Source organism: Pristiophorus japonicus, chromosome 3, assembly GCF_044704955.1.
Source record: "Pristiophorus japonicus isolate sPriJap1 chromosome 3, sPriJap1.hap1, whole genome shotgun sequence".
NCBI lineage: Eukaryota > Metazoa > Chordata > Chondrichthyes > Pristiophoridae > Pristiophorus > Pristiophorus japonicus.
In genome coordinates this window covers 166,459,082-166,480,433 of record NC_091979.1, presented here as the reverse complement: position 1 = coordinate 166,480,433, position 21,352 = coordinate 166,459,082, and the positions used below count along the sequence as shown (strand labels likewise).

General features: G+C 42.0%; 2 protein-coding genes across 8 annotated transcripts in view; one reads left to right on the top strand and one right to left on the bottom strand.

Moving 5' to 3' along the window:
* wdr12 (WD repeat domain 12) overlaps positions 1 to 317 on the top strand; it is a 60,741-nt gene extending 60,424 nt beyond the window's left edge. Inside the window, exon 13 of the mRNA XM_070876048.1 lies at positions 89 to 317. Within this exon, the coding sequence (XP_070732149.1) occupies positions 89 to 166 (78 nt within the window). The 3' untranslated portion in view covers positions 167 to 317. The remainder of the gene's footprint in view (positions 1 to 88) is intronic.
* A 17,206-nt stretch (positions 318 to 17,523) lies between these two features.
* The window catches only part of LOC139260001 (protein unc-80 homolog), a 501,022-nt gene continuing 497,193 nt past the window's right edge, over positions 17,524 to 21,352 (bottom strand). For 4 of the 7 annotated variants that reach the window (XM_070876038.1, XM_070876039.1, XM_070876040.1 and 1 more), the window contains 2 exons: positions 20,774 to 20,994; positions 17,525 to 19,071 (listed from right to left, as the gene is read on the bottom strand). In XM_070876038.1, coding sequence (XP_070732139.1) covers positions 18,802 to 19,071; positions 20,774 to 20,994 — 491 coding nt within the window. In that variant the 3' untranslated portion in view covers positions 17,525 to 18,801. Of the gene's footprint in view, positions 19,072 to 20,773; positions 20,995 to 21,352 lie in introns of all 7 variants that reach the window. The other 3 variants (XM_070876045.1, XM_070876046.1, XM_070876043.1) reach the window with 2 other exon arrangements.

Here is a 21,352-nt window from a genome sequence, read left to right as displayed (position 1 = left end):
TTGCGCATGGAAGGCTGATAGGAAGATAATTTATAACATCAAAATATTGGGGTGAGGAAACAAATTATTTTTTCTTTGTCCTTTGCAGTTGCTATTTAGTGGTGGAGCAGACAACAAATTATTCTCGTTCAGATATTTGGCTCCCACTTCTGGGGATGGAGCATGAAGGAGAATACCAATTTCCTAAACTATGGAGGACCAAAACACCACCAGAGGATACCATTCGATTCATTGAAATACTTCATAAGACTTTCTTGTCTTACATTTTGTTCTCAAACCACCTTATGAAGAATTGAATAAGATCTGTTTGCCTGCCATGACTGTCTGATCTCATTCTATCTGTACTGCCCTTTCAAGTGTCCGTGTAATAATACCTGAAAGCTTTTTCGATAAGAGTATTGGCATTGGGATAAAACATTTTTATACTTGGATAGGAGGGCACCTTGGTGAGGGCCAGAGTGAAAAAGGGGTTGACTGCAGCTGTAACTTTTTCTGTCATCTCTAATTTAAAAAAAACATGGTGACCTGGAGCTTTTACTTTTGTACTCAAATTTGTAAATCCATACTAATAGTTGAATTTGCTATGACTAATTTAATTCCCTTAAAGCCATCTGTACTGATAGCATCAAAAAAAATGACCACATCAACAATTCACCATAATCTCCTGGGCCATTAGGAGTATGGTTGGTTTGGATGATTTAAGCAACTCTGCCAGCTACTCGTGCTTTGCACCCTGGTGCTAAGTGTCTGGGTCTTTTCTTGGATGAGTCTCATCACATAGGAACATGTTTATTTTCCTAGAATTTTTTTCCACCGTTAATTAATCCAAACTGCTTCTTGCAAATTCACACTGATTTCTCAAGATTTGCGAACGAGATTTGAACAGCTTTTTTATATATTAGAAAAAATGTTAGTGTGATTTCCTGGATTTTAAATTGCCCACTACACAAATTTAAAAAGGAACCGGCCATCATTATGAACCAGATCAAGCAGCTGCGCTCAAGTTTTAACTTTAGTATATAAATGACAAAACTTTACATAGAATATATGGCACAGAACCAGTCCATACTAGCTTATGCTCCACTCAAACCCTCATCTAAATCAGCATAACCCTCAATTCTCTTCTCCCTCATGCTTATTTAGTTTCTCCATGAATGCACCTCAACTACTCCCTGTAGTAACGAGTTCCACATTCTCACCACACTCTGGGTAAAGAAGTTTCTTCTGAATTCCCTATTTGATTTCTTGGTGACTATCGTAATGATGGCCTTTGGATTTGCTCTTCCCCATAAGTGGAAACACTATCAATACCTTTAAAAATTTTAAAGACCTCTTCTATTCGGTCGCTTTTCCTTTCAAGAGACCTGGCCTGTTCACAACACTATCAAAATATTCTTTGTAAGACGAGCTTACTGACTGATCTTATTTGGATTTAAAGGACCAGCCACTCAATCAAAATTAGTTAGAAATATTTGACTTTGAAAGTGCCAATGGGATTTCATCTGTCGCCTGGGATACAAGATTGGTGAAAATCCCAGAGAAATGGCGGTTCACACCGTTTTTCTGGCATTGCCACTGAGTTTATGATGGGAGATTGGGGGAATCACTGGAAATACTACTCCCCTATTTCTCATTTGTTTTTTTTTTGCTTTTAAAATTTTCCTCACCAGTAACAGCCCATAAAATTAACACATGCTTTAGTTTTTGTTTAAATTAGAATACAGGTTGATGTAACATGAGTTTTTGCCAATAATTAGATAAATTTCAATCTCGTGATAAACAGGGCTACAGTTATAGGTGCTTTCTCCGACCCCCCCCCCCCCCCCCTGCTTTAAACACGTTAATTTACAATATTTCAAGTTGAAGTGGAAAAGTAACCAATATAAGGCACAACAACAACTATCTACATTTCAACATATGGGGCTCAATTTTCCCCAAAGCATTTTTTTTGGCGTACTTGAAATGTTACGCCTGATTTTTTGGGGGGCCTAAGTACGGCAAAAAAAAAATTCTTAAGTTTCCTCGTTGGATTTCTTCTTTTTGGCGTGGCGTAACCCGACCTTTAGTTTTGGGGGTGGAGCCTTGATCTGCGTCAAAAAGATCGGGCTGCCATGGTAACCAGGGACACAATGCGAGCTGAGGCTGAAAAGTGAAGAATACAGCCAGCTCCCAACACATTAAAAGAATTAAAAAACACACAGTAGCAACTTGCCTCCAACCCCGCCCGAAAGGGCTGTCCAGTCCCCCCCTCTCTCTCTCTCTCTCTCTCTCTCTCTCTCTCTCTCTCCCCCCCCTCTCTCTCTGGACCGAGAATGGGACCGTACAGCCTTTGGGTGGGGTTGGAGGTAAGTTGCTGCTATGTGTTTTTCAATTCTTTTAGTGTGTCCGGGCGTCTGCTGTACCAATTTCCTTAACTCTCCGGAAGGTTTTTCTGCAGAGGCCACATACGCTGGCCTAAGCACAACTGGAGTAACTCTCAGCTGGCCAAACTTCCCTACGTGGCCAGAATTGGCGTAGGTGGCTGGTTATTCCCCCTTTGGCTGAAAAAAAAACTGACCTAAAAAAATCCTAACTAACTGAGTTACGTTGGTGCAAATTGATTGGGGAAACTGTGGTTTTTCAACTTAGGCCAAAAAGAGAAGCCTGTTCCAAAAAAACACGCAAATCATTGGGGAAAATTGAGCCCATGGAAAGGAGCCAAACTTCAGTTTTACCATTATTGTAAAGGAATAGTGAAATTAACTTCAACTGGTAAATTGAGTAAATTGGGATGGTGGAGAGGGAGGTGGGAATAGGTAAAGTGATAACATCTCGCAGAGCCAGTAATTATTGTGCCATGGGAGAGCAATAAAAATGATTGGAATTAAGAAAATTTATTGGAAATATAAAGAAATAGAGGCATACAAAAATACATTTTCTTATCTGAAAGCAAACTTTGATCTTGCTGTAGGGGGTGGACTCAAAACAACCATCGGTACCATTCAGTGTCACTGAACGATTTGGCGGGGGGGGGGGTTAAAAGCTGAAGCAGCCAGTTCCCTGGCATTACATTGTTGAAGTGAAAACTACATCAAAAAGTAAGTGAAAATATTTTACGAAAAGTAGACTCTGAAGGGCCCTAAAATGAATTGGATTATTATTGCAATCCTTCTACTAAAAGTGGATTTAGTTTGCCCTGGAAATGTTGAAAAAGAGCAACCAGCTGCACACTATAAGCAAGGTGACATTTGGCCACAAATAAAAAAAAAAAAAATCATGGAATGTAAACCCAAAACATCTAACAATCATGGAATCTCATGTAATATAAATAATTGACTTCCTGGTCATTGTAAGTCAATGCTTCTGGTGATAATATACGAACAGGTAGTTTTCTTTTTAAATTGACCATTACATTTTTGCTACACCAAAACCAGACTAGATTTCCAGGTTTAAAAATATCTAAATCTGGGTATTTTACCTCAATTACTTTAACGCAGGAACATTTTTAGACACCAAGACTTGGGAAATATTAGGACAGGTGACCAAAAGCTTGTTCAAAGAGTAGGTTATAAGGAGGAGAGAAGCTCTTGAGTTTTAGGGAGAGAATTTTAGAGCTTAGGGCCTTGACAGCTGAAGGCATGGCCACCAATGGAGAAACAAAGGAAATCAGGGATGCACAAGAGACCAGAATTGGGGGAACACAGAGATCTTGGCTTATAAAGATAAGGAGGAGAGGCCATGGTGGGATTTGAACATGAGGATGAGAATTTTACATTGGTTGGTTCCCAGTTCAGCAACACCTCAAATCAGCCAGCCAGTCAGAGAGCACAGGAGTGATGAGTGAATGGGATTTGGTGCGAGTCACGATACGGGTAGCAGGATCTTTGGATGAGCTGAAGTTTATGGAAAATATGCCTGATAAAGCTATAGTGTTGATAAAATAATAATCTCAAATAATAAAAAAAAGAATCCTGAGGAATAAATTTAAGAATAATTAAATAATACACGGCCATTTGAAAGAATTGAAAAATACTGGAAAATTGAAAACATACAATGATCCAAATCCATCCATCCACATGTATACATTTTATTTTTCTGATACAAACTGAACTACTCACCAGGGATTGTAGCTGAGGTGATTTTTGTCTCTGTCCCTTGGGGTATAGAACACACACTTAGTCAATGAACCAGTGAGACCAACTAAAATCACCAGCTTCACATGGGTAACTTCTTGAGAAGCACTACATCTAAGCTCAAAAGTAAGATAAATGGAAATGTTTTGATCAATTGGAAGATAATAAAAGATCAAGAAATTAAACAAAATATCCTAGGACAATTAAGAAATGTTAGTTCAGTGACTCATGATAGGTTGTGATTTAATTCATCAAGGGGGACTCTACAACACATAAATGCACATTTATACAGGAAATACTCTAACATATTTGTTTAAACAAATCTGATTGTACAGTGCTTCATTTTGTAATGATATATAATTGTGGATTGACTAATTCCTAAAATGTATGGTGGTAAACGGCATTGCTTTATACTTAGAGAATTCCATGGCACAATTTGATTTAAGAGCAAAGATTTGCCCTGGCCTTCGTCAAACACCACCAAAAACATCTGTTAGCTGTTTCTGGGATTTTGCTGGGTATAGAATGGCTGCCACATTTGTCGACATAACAATAGTCACATCATTTCAAACTCGTTGATCGTAAGTGAACTACTTATATTCCAGTGAGGAGGAAAGGGTGTAAGAGAAAAGATAGCCATCTGTGGCTAACTAAAGAAATAAAAGACAGTATCCAATTAAAAACAAGGGCATACAAAATGGCCAAAACTAGTGGAAGGACAGAAGATTGGGAAGCTTTTAAAAGCCAGCAAAGAATGACGAACAAAATGATTAAGAAAGGGAAGATAGACTATGAAAATAAACTAGCACAAAATATAAAAACAGATAGCAAAAGTTTCTATAGGTATATAAAAAGGGAACATAAGAACATAAGAAATAGGAACAGGAGTAGGCCATAGGGCCCCTCGAGCCTGCTCCGCCATTCAATAAGATCTTGGCTGATCTGATCATGCACTCAGCTCCACTTCCCCGCCCGTTCCCCATAACCCCTTATTGTTTAAGAAACTGTCTATTTCTTCAATTTATTCAATGTCCCAGCTTCCACAGCTCTCCTAGACAACGAATTCCACAGATTTACAACCCTCAGAGAAAAAAAATGTCTCCTCAGCTCCGTTTTAAATGGGAGGCCCCTTATTCTAAGATTATGCCCTCTAATTCTAGTCTCTCCCATCAGTGGAAACATCCTCTCTGCATCCATCTTGTCAAGTTCCCTCATAATCATAAGATCACCTCTCATCCTTCTGAATTCCAATGATTAGAGGCCCAACCTACTCAACCTTTCCTCATAAGTCAACCCCCTCATCCCTGGAATCAACCTAGTGAACCTTCTCTGCACTGCCTCCAAAGCAACTATATCCTTTTGTAAATATGGAAACCAAAACTGCATGCAGTATGCCAGGTGTGGCCTCACCAATACCTTATATAGCTATAGTAAGATTTCCCTGCTTTTATACTCCATCCCTTTTGCAATAAAGGCTAAGATACCATTGGCCTTCCTGATCACTTGCTGTACGTGCATACTATCCTTTTGTATTTCATGCACAAGTACCCCCAGGGCCCGCTGTACAGTGGCACTTTGCAAGGTTTTTCCATTTAAATAACTTTCTCTCTCATTTTGTTCTGCAAAAGTGCATGACCTCACACTTTCCAACATTATACTCCATCTGCCAAATTTTTGCCCACTCACTTAGCCTGTATGTCCTTTTGCAGATATTTTTGTGTCCTCACACGTTACTTTTCCTCCCATCTTTGTATCGTCAGCAAACTTGGCTACGTTACACTCAGTCCCTTCTTCCAAGTCGTTAATATAGATTGTAAATAGTTGGGGTCCCAGCACTGATCCCTGCGGCACCCCACTAGTTACTGGTTGCCAACCAGAGAATGAACCATTTATCCCGACTCTCTGTTCTCTGTTAGTTAGCCAATCCTCTATCCATGCTAATAATATATTACCCCCAACTCCGTGAACTTTTATCTTGTGCAGTAACTTTTTATATGGCACCTTGTCAAGTGCCTTCTGGAAGTCCAAATACACCACATCCACTGGTTCCCCTTTATCCACCCTGTTCGTTACATCCTCAAAGAACTCCAGCAAATTTGTCAAACATGACTTCCCCTTCATAAATCCATGCTGACTCTGCCTGACCGAATTATGCTTTTTCAAATGTCCTGCTACTGCTTCTTTAATAATGGACTCCAACATTTTCCCAACCACAGATGTTGGGCTAACTGGTCTATAGTTTCCTGCTTTTTGTCTGCCTCCTTTTTTTAAATAGGTACGTTACATTTGCAGTTTTCCAATCTGCTGGGACCTCCCCAGAATCCAGGGAATTTTGTTAAATTACAACTAATGCATCCACAATCCTTGCTGCTACTTCTCTTAAGACCCTAGGATGCAAGCCATCAGGTCCAGGGGATTTATCTGCCTTTAGTCCCATTATCCTACTGAGTACCACCTCCTTAGTGATTGTGATTGTGTTAAGTTCCTCCCTACCTATAGCCCCTAGACTATCCACTGTCGGAATATTGTTAGTGTCCTCTACCGTAAAGACTTGATACAAAATATTTGTTCAGAGTTTCTGCCATTTGCATGTTCCCCATTACTAATTCCCCGGTCTTGTCCTCTAAGGGATTAACATTTACTTTAGCCACCCTTTTTGTATACCTATAGAAACTCTTGCTATCTGTTTTTATATTTTGCGCTAGTTTACTTTCATAGACTATCTTCCCTTTCTTAAGTGGCTGAAGTAAATGTTGGCCCCTTAGAGGACGAGACTGGGGAATTAGTAATGGGGAACATGGAGATCGCAGAAACTCTGAATAAATACCTTATAAAGACTTCCATTTATATAACACTTCGTCATATCTCTTAACATAATAACATAAGAAATAGATGTAGGAGAAGGCCATATGGCCCCTCGAGCCTGCTCCGCCATTTAATACGATCATGGCTGATCCGATCATGGACTCGGCTCCACTTTCCTGCCCGCTCCCCATACCCCATTATCGTTTAAGAAACTGTCTATCTCTGTCTTAAATTTATTCAATGTCCCAGCTTCCACAGCTCTGTGAGGCAGCGAATTCCACAGATCCACACCCTCTGAGAAAATAAATTTCTCCTCATCAGTTTTCAATGGGCGGCCCCTTATTCTAAGATTATGCACCCTAGTTCTAGTCTCCCCCATCAGTGGAAACATTCTCTCTGCATCCACCTTGTCAAGCCCCCTCATAATCTTATACGTTTCGATAAGATCACCTCTCATTCTTCTAAATTCCAATAAGTAGAGGCCCAACCTACTCAACATTTCCTCATAAGTCAACCCTCTCATTTCCGGAATCAACCTAGTGAATCTGTCCTTTTGCAGATTTTTTGTGTCCTCCTCACACATTGCTTTTCTTCCCATCTTTGTATCGTCAGCAAACTTGGCTACTTTATACTTGTCCCTTCTTCCAAGTCATTAATATAGATTGTAAATAGTTGGGGTCTGAGCACTCCAGTAGTTACTGATTACCAACCAGAGAATGAACCATTTATCCCAACTCTCTGTTTTCAGCATTGCTTTTTATATTAGTGTAAATATATGTTTTTCTGCACCTTTCTACACATGGAAATTATGTTCATAAAAAATATAAGGGCTAGACTTTCCCCTTTACTGCCTATCGCCCCAAAAATGGGCGATCTTCCAGCCTTGGCGATGTGTCCGCCTTCATGATTGCTGGAACATCGACCATTTTTGGGATCGCGACTTTCAGCTCAGCGATAGCCCAACGAAATGAAATGGGCCCAGCGATAGGATAGCGAAGTGAAATGAGCCCAGTGCTGTGGAAGGCAAAGCTTTTTTTGATGGACAGCTTTTCCCGCGTTTCGGGAGGTCAGAGGTCATCCACACATGCGCAGAAGGCCATTGTGGAGGGGGAGAGAGGCCATAGCAAGCAGGATAAAACGGAACAACTGTTTAACCATAACTGTGACTGTCCCCAATGTAAGTTCATACAAAGCATTCATTTATGAGCTGCTAGCGCAACACCTTTGCAACCGTGTAACTCCCACGGGGTTTCTCCATTCTGGGGGGACCACGGATTCATCGCCAGGCTGATTGTCCTCCCGAAGTCCTCACCAGCCTCCTCCACCTCCTGCTTTCATCGTATGCCTCCACTCCTTCCGGAGGTGGACCTGCAGCCCCATCTGGCATTTGTTGTCCTCTCCTTATAGCTCGGTTATGCAACATGCAGCACACCACAATAAACTCAGCAACCTGATCAAGGCGGTACTGCAGGCTGCCACCAGAATGGTCCAGGCATCTGAAGCGCTGCTTCAGCACTCAAATTGTCTTTTCGACGATATTGCGTGTAGCTATGTGGCTTTCGTTGTAACGCTTCTCGGCTTCGATCTGGGGATTACACAGGGGGGGGGGGGGGGTCATGAGCCAGCTGGCAAGACCGTATCCTTTATCCCTTAGCATCCAACTGTGACCTTGTGGCTTTTAAACAGGTCAGAGACAGTGCTCTCACACAAGATGTGCACATCATGGATGCTGCCTGGAAAATTAGCATTTACTGCCATGATTATTTGGTTGTGGTTGACAACGAGCTGCACATTCAGGGCGTGGAATCCCTTTCGATTACGAAACACCTTTGCGTTCTGTTAAGTGGCTTTTGGGGTGATGTGCCTGCAGTCTATTGCTTCCTGCACCTTGGGGAAGTTTGCTATTCGTAAGAAACCCGAAGCCCTCTCGGTCTGTGCCTCCCTGGTCATAGGGAAGCTTGTAAAGTCCATCCTGCAAGCATAAAGGGCTTCAGTCACCTGTCGAATGGAGCAGTGTGTGGCATGCTGAGAGATACCACAGATGTCGCCAGCTGAAGCCTGAAAGGAGCCAGATGCATAGAAGGATAGTGCCGCAATAACCTTTACCTCAACGGGCAGTGCGGTCCTGATGGTGCTGGTAGGCTGCAGATCCCCCTTGATGAGCTGGCATATCTCATCGATGACCTTCCAGAAGCACAACCTCCTAAGACACGCATTATCAGACAAGTTGAGGTAAGATTGCTTTTCCCTGTATGTTCTCCTCCGCATTAGTCTGCCACCTTCACTTAAATCAACTTCAGACGCCAGCATGTGTGCAGTTACAATGGTAGAGATGCGACAGGCCCTATCACTATCACTGTTGTTATAAATGCCCTTGGTACGAATAAAATATAAATAAATATACATATAAATATAAGTATAAATGTGAGTGGATCTATCAGTAAAAGGCCCTTAAATAACTCACAAATTATAAGCCGCATGTTTAAGCAGTCTCCTCTCTTCCTCCGACGTTCAAAATGGCGTTCGTAGGGCTGAGTTCTGTGAGGAAGGCCAGGGAAAAGCAACTATTCTCCAGCGATGTTCTCGGTGAGCGATCAGCCCGGCGATGTGCGGGAAGTTGCGCTGGGCGATCACCTCCACGATGTGAGCCGAAAGTTGGGACAATTTTTCGGTGATGTTCCAGCCCAACTTTCCACTTTTCAGTAAAAATGGGTGATAGCAGGCCGTTTTGGGCGATATAGGCACTAGTCCAGCTATGTGAAGTGGAAAGTCTAGCCCATAGCATTGTTAGGGATATGTGCTTAAAGAAATGTGGGCTAGATATCATGCATTTATAGTCAATGGGCAGAAATTAATTCTAAGCAATGTAGAATTATTGAATGTTATAGCACACCAACAGACCTTTTGGCCCATCAAATCCATGCCAGTATTTTTCGCCAATTAATCTACACCCTGCTCTCCTACTTGCTCCCCATAGGTTAGTCCATCAAGCAATTTTCCAATTTCATGTCAAAAGCATTTATAGACTGCTTCAATAACATGTGACAAATAATTCCACTCTAATCATCCTCTGTAAATATTTTAAAGATCTAATTTAAATCTTGCCCTCTTGTGCTTGCCTTTCCAACTACTGCAAACATGATTTACCTTATAACCCTTCATAATTTTGAAGACCTCTATTCTGTCACCTTTTACTCACATTCAGCTCTACTGCTTTGGTCTCTCTCATCATAGCTAAAGCCTTCACCCTTTGGAGATTATTCACTTAATACCATAACACACTTTGATACTTATATATTATTTCAACAGGGAAATGTTGATTTAATGCTGAGGGTTGTTAAACTGTCAAGAGTACTATTTTTGTTCTCTATGCAATAGTTTTATCAGTGGAATTATTTAGGCATCTTTTATCCCCTTTGTAACATATAGGTTTAAATTAAGACACCTTTGAGAGAACTAGTTCTATGCTCCAGCTCTGAAAAAAACAGAATATTATAGAATTGGCTGGTCAGAGTGATTTTAGCCCAACATCAAGTAACTCTTACTGCAAAGCTAGTCGGTCCACTTGGTTATATAAACTCTGACATTGGGACTTTTCAGTACTTGGTCATATCTAGGACCAAATATTACATGTAAAAATATATTCAGAAGACCCTTGTTATCTAGATTATCTAAATTTAGAGTTGTAATTATTAACTGAAGGAACTTGTAATGAGAAACAATTATGCACAGGTTCATTAAACACCACTTCATAATGCACAATTAATTATAATCTCATATCCATTAACACCGGGAAAATATGTAATACAGCCATCGTCACATAATATATCCTAAATATATCATGTGACAATGGTTGTATTACATATTTACTAAAATAATTTAATTCCATTGAAAGGCAGATGAAGTCACCAGTTCGCAGCAATACTTATAAAGTTCAAATGTTCCATTTTCTATTTCTAGAAATTACATTTGTTACATTCACTGATCATCCTGTTCAAACCATAAGTCAATTTTAGATGACCTAGCATCCAGATGCCAAGAAATAAATGCTTATGTTGCACCATTTATTTTTATGTATGCACCTAATATACTATTTCCTCCCACCATCCCTGCAGCGTGATTTATAATTAATTTTCCAGCCCATTTGATATTGAAACAGAGCAGACTATTAAAGCATGTGACAACTGCTTCAAGTAAAAACACACTGGCATGTTCATTGTAATCATTAGTAGGCAGAAGTCAACAATGTCATTTATAGAACTTGCACAGTGTCATTTCGGCAATGGAGATTTTCTGACATGAATTACTGTTTTCATGACGGAGGGACTGGATTCCTCCAAATTCATCCAATTAGTGATGTGCATGAATGGATAAATGAGATTCCCACTGTCCCTACCTACTACCTTCCTCCAATCTCTGAATGATGAGCGAATTTTGTCTCGAAGGTTCTGCCACCGCAAAGTTAAAGTTCTTTAGGTCGATTCTGAATTGGGAGAGGGGAAGAATGGTGACGTGGCAGCGTGGACCAGCAACCACCCACAGTATTAATGTGCAGGCATCCCTGCTCCTCCTGGCTCCACATTAAGTTAAGTTTAAAAAAAACCGTAACCATTGTTTTTTCCGGCAGCCTCCAGCTGTCATTTTAAGGACCACTGTGGAGCATGAAAAACTGTTGGAGGGGCAGAACTGTGGGAGCGCTGCACTGTGGGAGGAGCAGGAAGCGATGCATCTTAACATAATCTGTATATGCATTTCTGTAGATAGGCTGCATCTTAATTTAATTTTAGTGCATGCATTTCTTAATAAGCTATATCTAATCTAACTTTAATATATGCATCTTTGCAAAAAGCTGCGCTTTAATATAATATAAAGGGGGGAGGGGAGCTGAGAAAGTAGGGGTGTGAGGGAGAAAGGGACTGAGTGGGAGTATGTGTGTGTGTGTGCCTGCTCGGCCCATGCAGCAGAGCTTCATCTCCAATTGTTTTGGATCCCCTTGCCATTGAACCAAGACCTTGCTCTGTCAAATTGACTTTGGTTTGAACAGGATGATCAGTGAATGTAACAAATGTAATTTCTAGAAATAGAAAATGGAACATTTGAACTTTATAGCTTTTGCTGTGAACTGGTGACTTCTTCTGCCTTTCAATGGAATTAAATTATTTTTGTAAATATGTAATGCAGTTGGTATGCAACGGTCACCCCATGTTAAAAGAATTCACGCACTGGCATCTTCCACCCTTTAAAATGAAATTCTGGACCTGGAACGTCAGAACCCTCATGGATAACCCCCAACAACGCCAAACCTGAACACTGCACTACGATCATAGCCCGGGAACTCAGGCGCTTCAACATTGCCGCCACGAGCAAGACACGGCAGGCAGGAGAAGGCCAGCTCAAGGAACAAGGTGGCAGATACACCGTCTTCTGGAAAGGCAAACCAAAAGAACGTCTTCTCCATGGGGTTGGCTTCGCCATCAAAATTGAGCTAGTTTGGCATCTTAGGGATTCCCCTTGTGGAATAAACGAATGCCCCATTACACTTAGGCTCACTTTAACCCTGAGCCAGTATACTATCGTTGTCAGCGTGTACGCCCCAATCCTGGAAGTTACAGACGAGGCCAAAGAGGAATTCTACTCCAGCCTTGAACAATCCATGTCCTGAGTTCCAAAGCGTGGCAAGTTGACTCTCCTTGGTGATTTGAATGCCAAAGTTGTAAAGGACAGACCTCTGGAGAGGGGTAATTGGCAGGGAAGGAGTAGGGAAAACCAATTCTAACAATGCTCCTCCCGACAAAATGTTTAGAACATGGTCTTGTCATAACCAATACCTTGTTTCGTCAGAGAGGCAAGTACAAGACCTGGCATCACCCTCCCTCCAGGCATTGGCATCTGTTAGACTATTGTCATCGTCCGAGCGAGGGACCGCAAGGATGTTCGCATCACCCGTGCCATGACGGGAGCGGATGACTGCTGGACTGACCTTCACCTAATCCGTTCCGTTATCTCCATCAACCTAGCCTCAAAATGGCGAAGGTAACAAACGCTGCCACAGAAAAATCAATGCTAAAGGACTCAACGACCCTGCAAAGAAAGCCCTATGCAGATAACGCCTCACAGCCAACCTGACGATTCCCAATGAACTGAAGCCGCAGTGTCCATAGTGCCTGGTCTGCCCTTAAGTCCATCATAATTAGTACCTGTGAAAAGACTCTTGGTTACTCTACCAGAAAACATCAAGACTGGTTTGATGAGAACAACCAGGAGATCCAGGAGCTAATAAATCACAGATGCAATGCATTCTTGAATTGGAAACATCATCACAACTCGAGGGAAAGAAAATAGATCTACAGACAACTGAAGGCCGAGGTCCAACAAAAAACTCAGGACCTAAAGAACAGGTGGTGGGTGGAAAGAGCGCATGAGATCCAACAACTAGCCAACAATCATGACGTGCGTGAATTCTTTAGCGCAGGCAAGACCATCTACGGCCCAAAAACTATTCCGCTGAGAGCTAAGAATGGAGAAATGCTCATCAAGGACATAGAAGCAGTCAGTACCTGCTGGAAGGAGTACTTTGAAAATCTCCTAAACCAAGACTCTCTTCGATGCGAGTGTCCTTCACTCCATCCCACAGCATGCTATTCGCCACTATCTCGGCACAATCTCAATCCAGCATGAGGTTGAAAAGGCCATCCAACAGCTGAAAAACAAGAGCAGATGAAATCTGCACCGAAGTACTAAAGCATGGCGGGGAAGTACTCTTGGCGCGAATCCGTGACCTCATCTTCCTTATCTGAAAGGAGGCGATAGCATGCCAGGGGATTTCAGAGACGCTGTAATTGTGACTTATCTTCAAGAAAGCAGACAAGTCCGACTGTGGTAATTACAGAGGAGTTTCCCTGTAATCTGCAACAGGGAAAGTCATCGCAAGAGTCCTCCTCAATCGTCGTCTTCCAGTGGCTGAAGAGCTCCTCTGAGAGTCACAATGCGGACTCCGCCCATTAATAATAACTTTTATTTATTTAGCGCCTTTAACATAGTAAAATGTCCCAAGGCGCTTCACAACAGTGTTACAAACAGATAAATTTGACATTGAGCCACAGAAGAAATTAAGGCAGATGATCAAAAGCTTGGTTAAAGAGAGAGGTTTTAACGAGCGTCTTAAAGGAGGAAAGAGAGGTAGAGAGGCGTAGAGGTTTAGGGAAGGAGTTCCAGAGCTTAGGGCCCAGGCAGCTGAAGGCATGTCCACCGATAGTTGAGCAGTTATGAGGAATGTTCGAGACCAGAATTTGAGGAGCGCAGACATCTTGTGGGATTGTGAGGCTGAAAAAGATTAGAGGTAGGGAGGGGCAAATCCATGGAGTGATTTGTAAACAAGGATGAGAATTTTGAAATCGAGGCGTTGTTTAACTGGGAGCCAATGTAGGTCAGAAAGCACAGGGGTGATGGGTGATCTTGACTTAGTGCGGATTAGTACACGGGCTGCTGAGTTTTGGATGATTTCAAGTTCACATAATGTGGAATGTGAAAGGCCAGCCAGGAGTGCATTGGAGTAGTCAAGTCTTGAGGTAACAAAGGCATGAATGAGGATTTCAGCAGCAGAAGAGGTGAGGCCGAGGCGGGTAATGTTATGGAGGTGGAAAAAGGCAGTTTTAGTTATGCATGGATATGTGGTTGGAAACTCATTTCAGGGTCAAATATGACACCTAGGTTGCGAACAGTCTTGTTCACCCTCAGATTGATGCTAGGGAGAGGGATAGATTCAGTGGTTAGGGAACACAGTTTGTGGCAGGAACCAAAGATAATAGCTTCAGTCTTCTCAATATTTAATTGGAGAACATTTCTGCTCATCCAGTACTGGATGTCGGACAAGCAATCTGACAATTTAGATACCAAGCAGGAGTGGGTAGAGCTGGGTGTCGTCTGCATACATGTTGAAACTGACTCTGTTTTCGGATGATATCGCCAAGGGGCAGCATAGAGATGAGAAATAAGGAGTGACCAAGGACAGATCCTTGGGGGACACCAGAGGGAAGAGAAGCCATTGCTGGAGATTTTCTGGCTACGATTAGATAGATAAGAATGGAACCAGGCGAGTGCAGTCCCACCCAGCTGGACGACGGTGGCGAGGCGTTGGAGGAGGATGGAGTGGTCACCCGTGTCAAAGGCTGCAGACAGGTCCAGAAGGACGAGGAGGGATCGTTTACCTTCATCTCACCTTTAACAAGCTCCTCGCCGGAGTGGAGCTAATCTACAGGACGAACGGGAAATTGTTCAATCTCCATCGCCTCCAGTCCAGAACCAAGGTTGTTACAACATCTGCTATTGAATTACAGTATGCAGGTGACGCTTGCGTTTGTGCACACTCGGAGGCTGAGCTCTAAACCATTGTTGATTCTTTTACTAAGCGTACTAGAGACTGGACCTTATATTAAACATCCATAAGACAAAAGTTCTTTACCAACCTTCCCCCGCCACACAACACTGCCTCCCGATTATCAAAATCCATAACGAGACCTTGGACAGCATGGACCACTTTTCATATCTTGGGAGCCTTGGGTCAGCGAGGGCAGACATCGATGATGAAATCCAACACCACCTTCAGTCAGGCCGTTTGAGGAAAAGAGTGTTTGAAGACCAAGACCTCAAACCTGGCACCAAGCTCATGGTCTACAGAGCAGCAGTGAGACCCACCATCCTGTATGCTTCAGAGTCATAGACAACGTACAGTAGGCACCTCATGCATTGGAGAAGTACCAACGCTGCCTTTCACAAAATCCTGCAAATCCATTGGCAGGATAAACGTACCAATGTCGGTGTTCTTTCTCAGGCCAACATTCCCAGCATTGAGGCATTGATTATGCTCAATCAGCTCCGATGGACGGACCACATTGGCCGCATGCCAAATATAAGACTCCCGAAACAAGCACATAACTCCGAGCTCTGTCACGGCAAGCGATTTCCAGGAGAGCAGAGAAAATGCTTCACGTATGTTCTCAAAACCTCCTTGAAAAAATGTAACATCCTCATCGAATCTGGGACTCCTGACCCAAGATCGCTCAATTTGGAGGAGAAGCATTCGGGAAGGCGCCGAACACTTTGAGTCTCCATCAGGAGCATGCGGAAGCCAAGTACAAACAGTGCAATGAGCATACGACAAACCAAGCACCCCACCCACCTGTTCCTTCAACCACCACCTGGCCCACCTGTGACAGAGTCTGTAGACCCTGCATAGGACTCATTAGTCACCTTAGAGCCCATAATATTGATGTGGAAGCAAGTTATCCTCAACTGCGGGGGACTGCCTTAAAAAAAAAAAGGAGTCAGATTGCTGCTGCCGCCTCCTGCCACCCAAAATCTCACTCCCACCTGCCAGCCATGCAGTATTTCCTGCCGGATTCGGGTGGGAGATTGATGGGGCATCACGTGACTCTGCAGGTCAGTTCTGGAAGTTAAAAACTACCGGCCAACATGATGCAGAGGACCAGACGGTTTGTAGTCCTCCTCAGCCCTCTATCTAGACTTTATTCGGTTCTTATCTACAAAGGGCTTAGAAAACCAAAGCTAGGATCATTGCTTGGCTGATGTGTGAGCCCATCGTGGCCGACTATAGACCGAGACTGGTGTAAGAAGACAGCCCAGCTTCTTGTAGCAGGGAGTGAGTGGCCTGGCAAGACATGACCTGAGGGGAAAAGAATTGTGGGGAGGGGGAATGAATTCCTATTAAAAAATGTCATCTAGTTGTTTGCAAATGAAACAAACTACCTGAGAGGCTGCATTGATGCAGGTTCTGAAATCAGTAGGCTAATGGTAGCTTCACAGACTAGCAAGGATAAAGGGCCCAAGTTTCCACACGATAAAAAACGGGCGCCCCTCCGAGCTGGGCGCCCGTTTTTCGCGCCTAAAATGGCGCCTAAAAAAAAATCGTGATTCTGGAGCGCTTTGCAGCTCCTTGTCTGCCTGGCGCGGCGCCTACACTCGCGCCGATTTTGTAAGTGGGAGGGGGCGGGTACTATTTAAATTTATTTTTTTTTCCTGCCGGCAACGCTGCGCGTGCGCGTTGGAGCGTTCGCGCATGCGCAGTGTGAAGGAAACATTGGCACTCGGCCATTTTTGTAGTTTTTTGTAGCTGTGTAATTTTTGAACATTTTTTAATAAAAGCACATTGCCATCAGCACTTGCAGCCTTCTCACTGTCTCCTCCCCCTCCCCCGCGGGAGGAACGGGCACCTCCTCTCCCCCCGCGGGAAGAACAGGCGCCTCCCCCCCCCCCCCCCGCGGGAAAGAACGGGCGCCTCCTCCTTTCCCCCCCCCCCCCTCCCCCCCCACGGGAAGAACAGGCGCCTCAGGCTGACTGCAGCATTCTCCGTGCCTGAAGCACTTTCACACAGGTAGGAAGATGGTTTATTTAATCTTTTCTTTGCTTATAAATGTTTATTCAGGTTGGATTTATTTGTAAATATTTGTAGAAGTATAAATAAGGATTTATTGTAGAATTTAATGACTTCCCTCCCCCCCCACCTCGTTCTGGACGCCTAATTTGTAACCTGCGCCTGATTTTTTAATGTGTAGAATAGTTCTACAAAGATCTTCACTTGCTCCATTCTAAGTTAGTTTGGAGTACGTTTTCACTGTGGAAACTTTCAAATCAGGCGTCAGTGGCCGGACACGCCCCCCTTTTGAAGAAAAAATTCTGTTCCAAAGTAGAACTGTTCTACCTGACTAGAACTGCAGAAAAAAAAATGTGGAGAATTGCGATTTCTAAGATAGTCCGTTCTCCACCAGTTGTTCCTAAAAAATCAGGCGCAAATCATGTGGAAACTTGGGCCCAAAGTATTATAATCTCAGAATCCAAAATATCAGCGCCTAGATTTTCGCCATCTCATACCCATAATGCAGGTTATGTATTCTACTTCAATTACGTGACCGTTTGAACTAACCATCGTAAGTCAGTTATTTAATACTTCTGTTATAAGTCAGATGTTTATGTTACATTAACATTAAAATATACTATAATGAAACCTCCAATATCTGCCATTCCCTCAACAATAGTTAAAAATCTCCAAATTTTGGTCTTTATACTGTAATGCAGGGTATGAAAGCTGGTATAATACAAATAAACTGAAGTAAAGCTTATGTCAGATACTTTAATGCAAGATTGAGACAATATTTCATGTAAGGCCTTGCCTTGCAAAAATTCTGACAAGTTAATCAGGAAAGCAGATAATTTAGGCTCCATTGTATATACATTAAATATTCTAACACTACAAGCTAACTTAACATCAACTGGTTCAGTTCTGTAGTACAATACATGTATAAGGCAATAACATTATACCATGTGTTATGATTAACATTTCTATTTTAAAATGACACACAATGTTAAGACTCAAACACAGACCATATACATGAAAACACTAGCAATTCACTTACGATTGGTAATTGGTCTCGCAGTTTTGGTGTTTTAATGACTAGCAGACTGGATTACTCAATATGATGACCACTGTTATTGAGTTACTACTTTTTGAAAATACAATGGAGTTTGAAAGGTTTCAGAATCAAATTCTGTAAACTGATGTAAGATTTTTCCAACATAAATACCTACTACCAACAAGTCATGAGAATGAAACTTAAGTTATGTTTGTGGCGGCTAATATTTTCAGCTAATTTTTTGACTTTATAAATATACTAGGTATCTCAACATCTGTCAACAGATCTAGGCAATAAAACACTGAGCACACAAAACTGGTCAATAAAACACCAACTACATGCAAATGAGCTAGAATACTGATTGTAACATTTACTAAAGAAACCAACACTGGATGCAACTTGAGCCACAATAATAATGAAGAATGAAAGAACGTACTCTCCTTAGGCAAAGGACAGCCTTAGACATTGGATTCATCCAGATTTACATCAGACTCGCCAGATTCAACATGTGACAAACTGAATGGATCAGAAAGAAGAGGATTTTCTGTCCCGTTCTCTTCACTGATATGCAGGATGGTGTCTGTATGTTCAAGTAAGCTGCTTGTTTCAAGGCCTGCAGTGTCTTCACTGTCAGAGACTTGGGCCTGCTCTGAAGGTTGTGTCTGTGCTGTCATGATTTTATCTGTCTTAGAATCTTTGTTCTCGGTCTCTGAACATGTTGGCTTCACCTAAGAAAAGTATAAGCACTGCTTTATAACAGGACAAGGATTGACACTTTTTTTTAATCCCTTCGTTCAATCCCCCAGCATTCTGCAGTAATCCCTGTCTGAGTCAACCTTCTCTCAGACCTGTGAGACTGCTACTCTGGAAATCTCGGAAGTATGACAGCATTTTTGGGGTAGATTCTGAGGCTTAGTACCCCGAAAATAGTGAGGAATTACTTATCGCCCTATTCCCGCTGATGTGGCTTTCTCTAGCTTCCCAAAGCCTACCGCTGGGAAATCGGAGTGTCCACCTGAGTCAGGCATTAGCCCTTTTTAATATGCAAATTGGGGTCGTATGACTTGCATCGAACTCCGATTGCCATTTTAGGACAGTTCTGGGCAGAGCATGCGCTGTGAACACACTTATCCAGCATCACTGGTATAGCATTTTTTTGTGTCAGTGACAGCTCTCACATGTTATCTGTATAACATGTACCAGTGTCAGACTTTTAGATTATTTTCTCTTTATTCCACCCCTTGTTCTGAATCCCTATATGTTGCACCACACCATCTCCAGCTGAGAGACCGTCTCACTTATCTGAGTTAATCATTTGATTAACTCACTGGTCAGAGAAACTTTGAGATTTTAAGAGATGATTGCAATGATACCTGAAATTCAAAACACTTATAATTCATAATTATGAAGAGATTTGATAAGGTGAGTTGGGGAAAAACTACTTCCAATGGCCAGAGTGATGACAAGAGAACATAAATTTAAGATGATCACCAAAAGAACTAAGAGAAAGGTTTGGAGAATTTTTTTGATCCGGAGAATTGGTTTTCATTCAGAGAATTGTTAACACATTGAATGCTTCATCAGAGACACTGAAGGAGAATCCATTAAAAGCTTTTTAAAAAATTACAGAATCTATAATGGCTGTTAGACGGGAAGTGGATTAATATCTAAAAAAGGAAAATTCAAGAGTATAGGGAAAAGACAGCAAAATAGGTCTATGTGGATAGCTCTTTCAATGAGATGGGTACATGCACTGTGGGTTAAATCACCCCCTTTGCTGTAAAATTCTACAATCCTATGAATTAACCCAGATATAATGAAAAAATTGCCATGCCCGAATTCATCATCAGTTTGGCTCAGTGGAAGCACTCTCAGTTCTTGCATCAGAAGCTCATGAGTTAAAATCCCACTCGAGAACATGAGCATAGAATCGTGGCTTCAGTGCAGTACCAAGAGAGTGCTGCATTGTTACATGTCTTTGGGATGAGACATTAAACCAAGGCCCTGTCTGCTTTCTCAGGTGGATGTAAAAGATCCCATGGAACTATTCAGAGAACAGCGGGGTTCTGGTGTCCTGATTAATATTTATCACTCAGCCAACACCACCAAAACTGATTAACTGGTTAATTCTAACAATGCTGTTTGTTGGACCTTGCTGTGCGAATTTGGCTGCTGTGTTTGTCTACCTAGCAGTGATTACCCTTCAAAAGTAATTCAATGGTTGGGAAGCACTTTAGGACATCTTGAGGACATGAAATATGCTATATAAATGCAAGTTTGTTCTTTTATCATTTGACTGAATACATTCATAATTTTCGAACTTCTTGACATTTTATAGTGTGGCAAACACTTTGTGATTAGAATACAGCTTTTTTTTATTTGTAGTACTCGTCTCTCTTGCAGACTAGAGTTTCTATCAAGGACATTTACCTGGCTGCTGTCTAGAATGCTTGGATCCTGACTTAAAGAGCATGCAGGTTGTGTTACTGAAACAGGTGAAGTAGTAATTGAAGATGGTGCCATAGCAGATTCTGGTATGTTGCTCTCGGCCTGCTCTGGTGCACTTTCCTTTCCCTCTGCAATTGTTGCCTGTTGCTGAGGAGCATTTGAATCCTGTTGCATTTCAGTGAAGGTAACTGACCTCTTTTGCTCTGTCAGAATCCAAAGTTCAAGTAAAAACATGGTCATTTCATTTCAAAATGTTTGTAATTTACATACTAAAAGAACTTGATCAAGTCAATACACATCAGTCATAATATGTCTTTATACAGTACAATGATTAACCTTGTAACATAACTGGAAAATTAGTCCGGTAAGCTTCTTGTATCATATTGTGATTTATTGCTACCCTTTTCATTATTCTGAATTTCATCCTTCCACTTCTGTAGAAACATAGAAATTAGGTGCAGGAGCACGCCATTTGGCCCCTCAAGCCTGCACCGCCATTCAATATCATGGCTGATCATTCAACCTCAGTACCCCCTTCCTGCTTTCTCTCCATACCCCTTG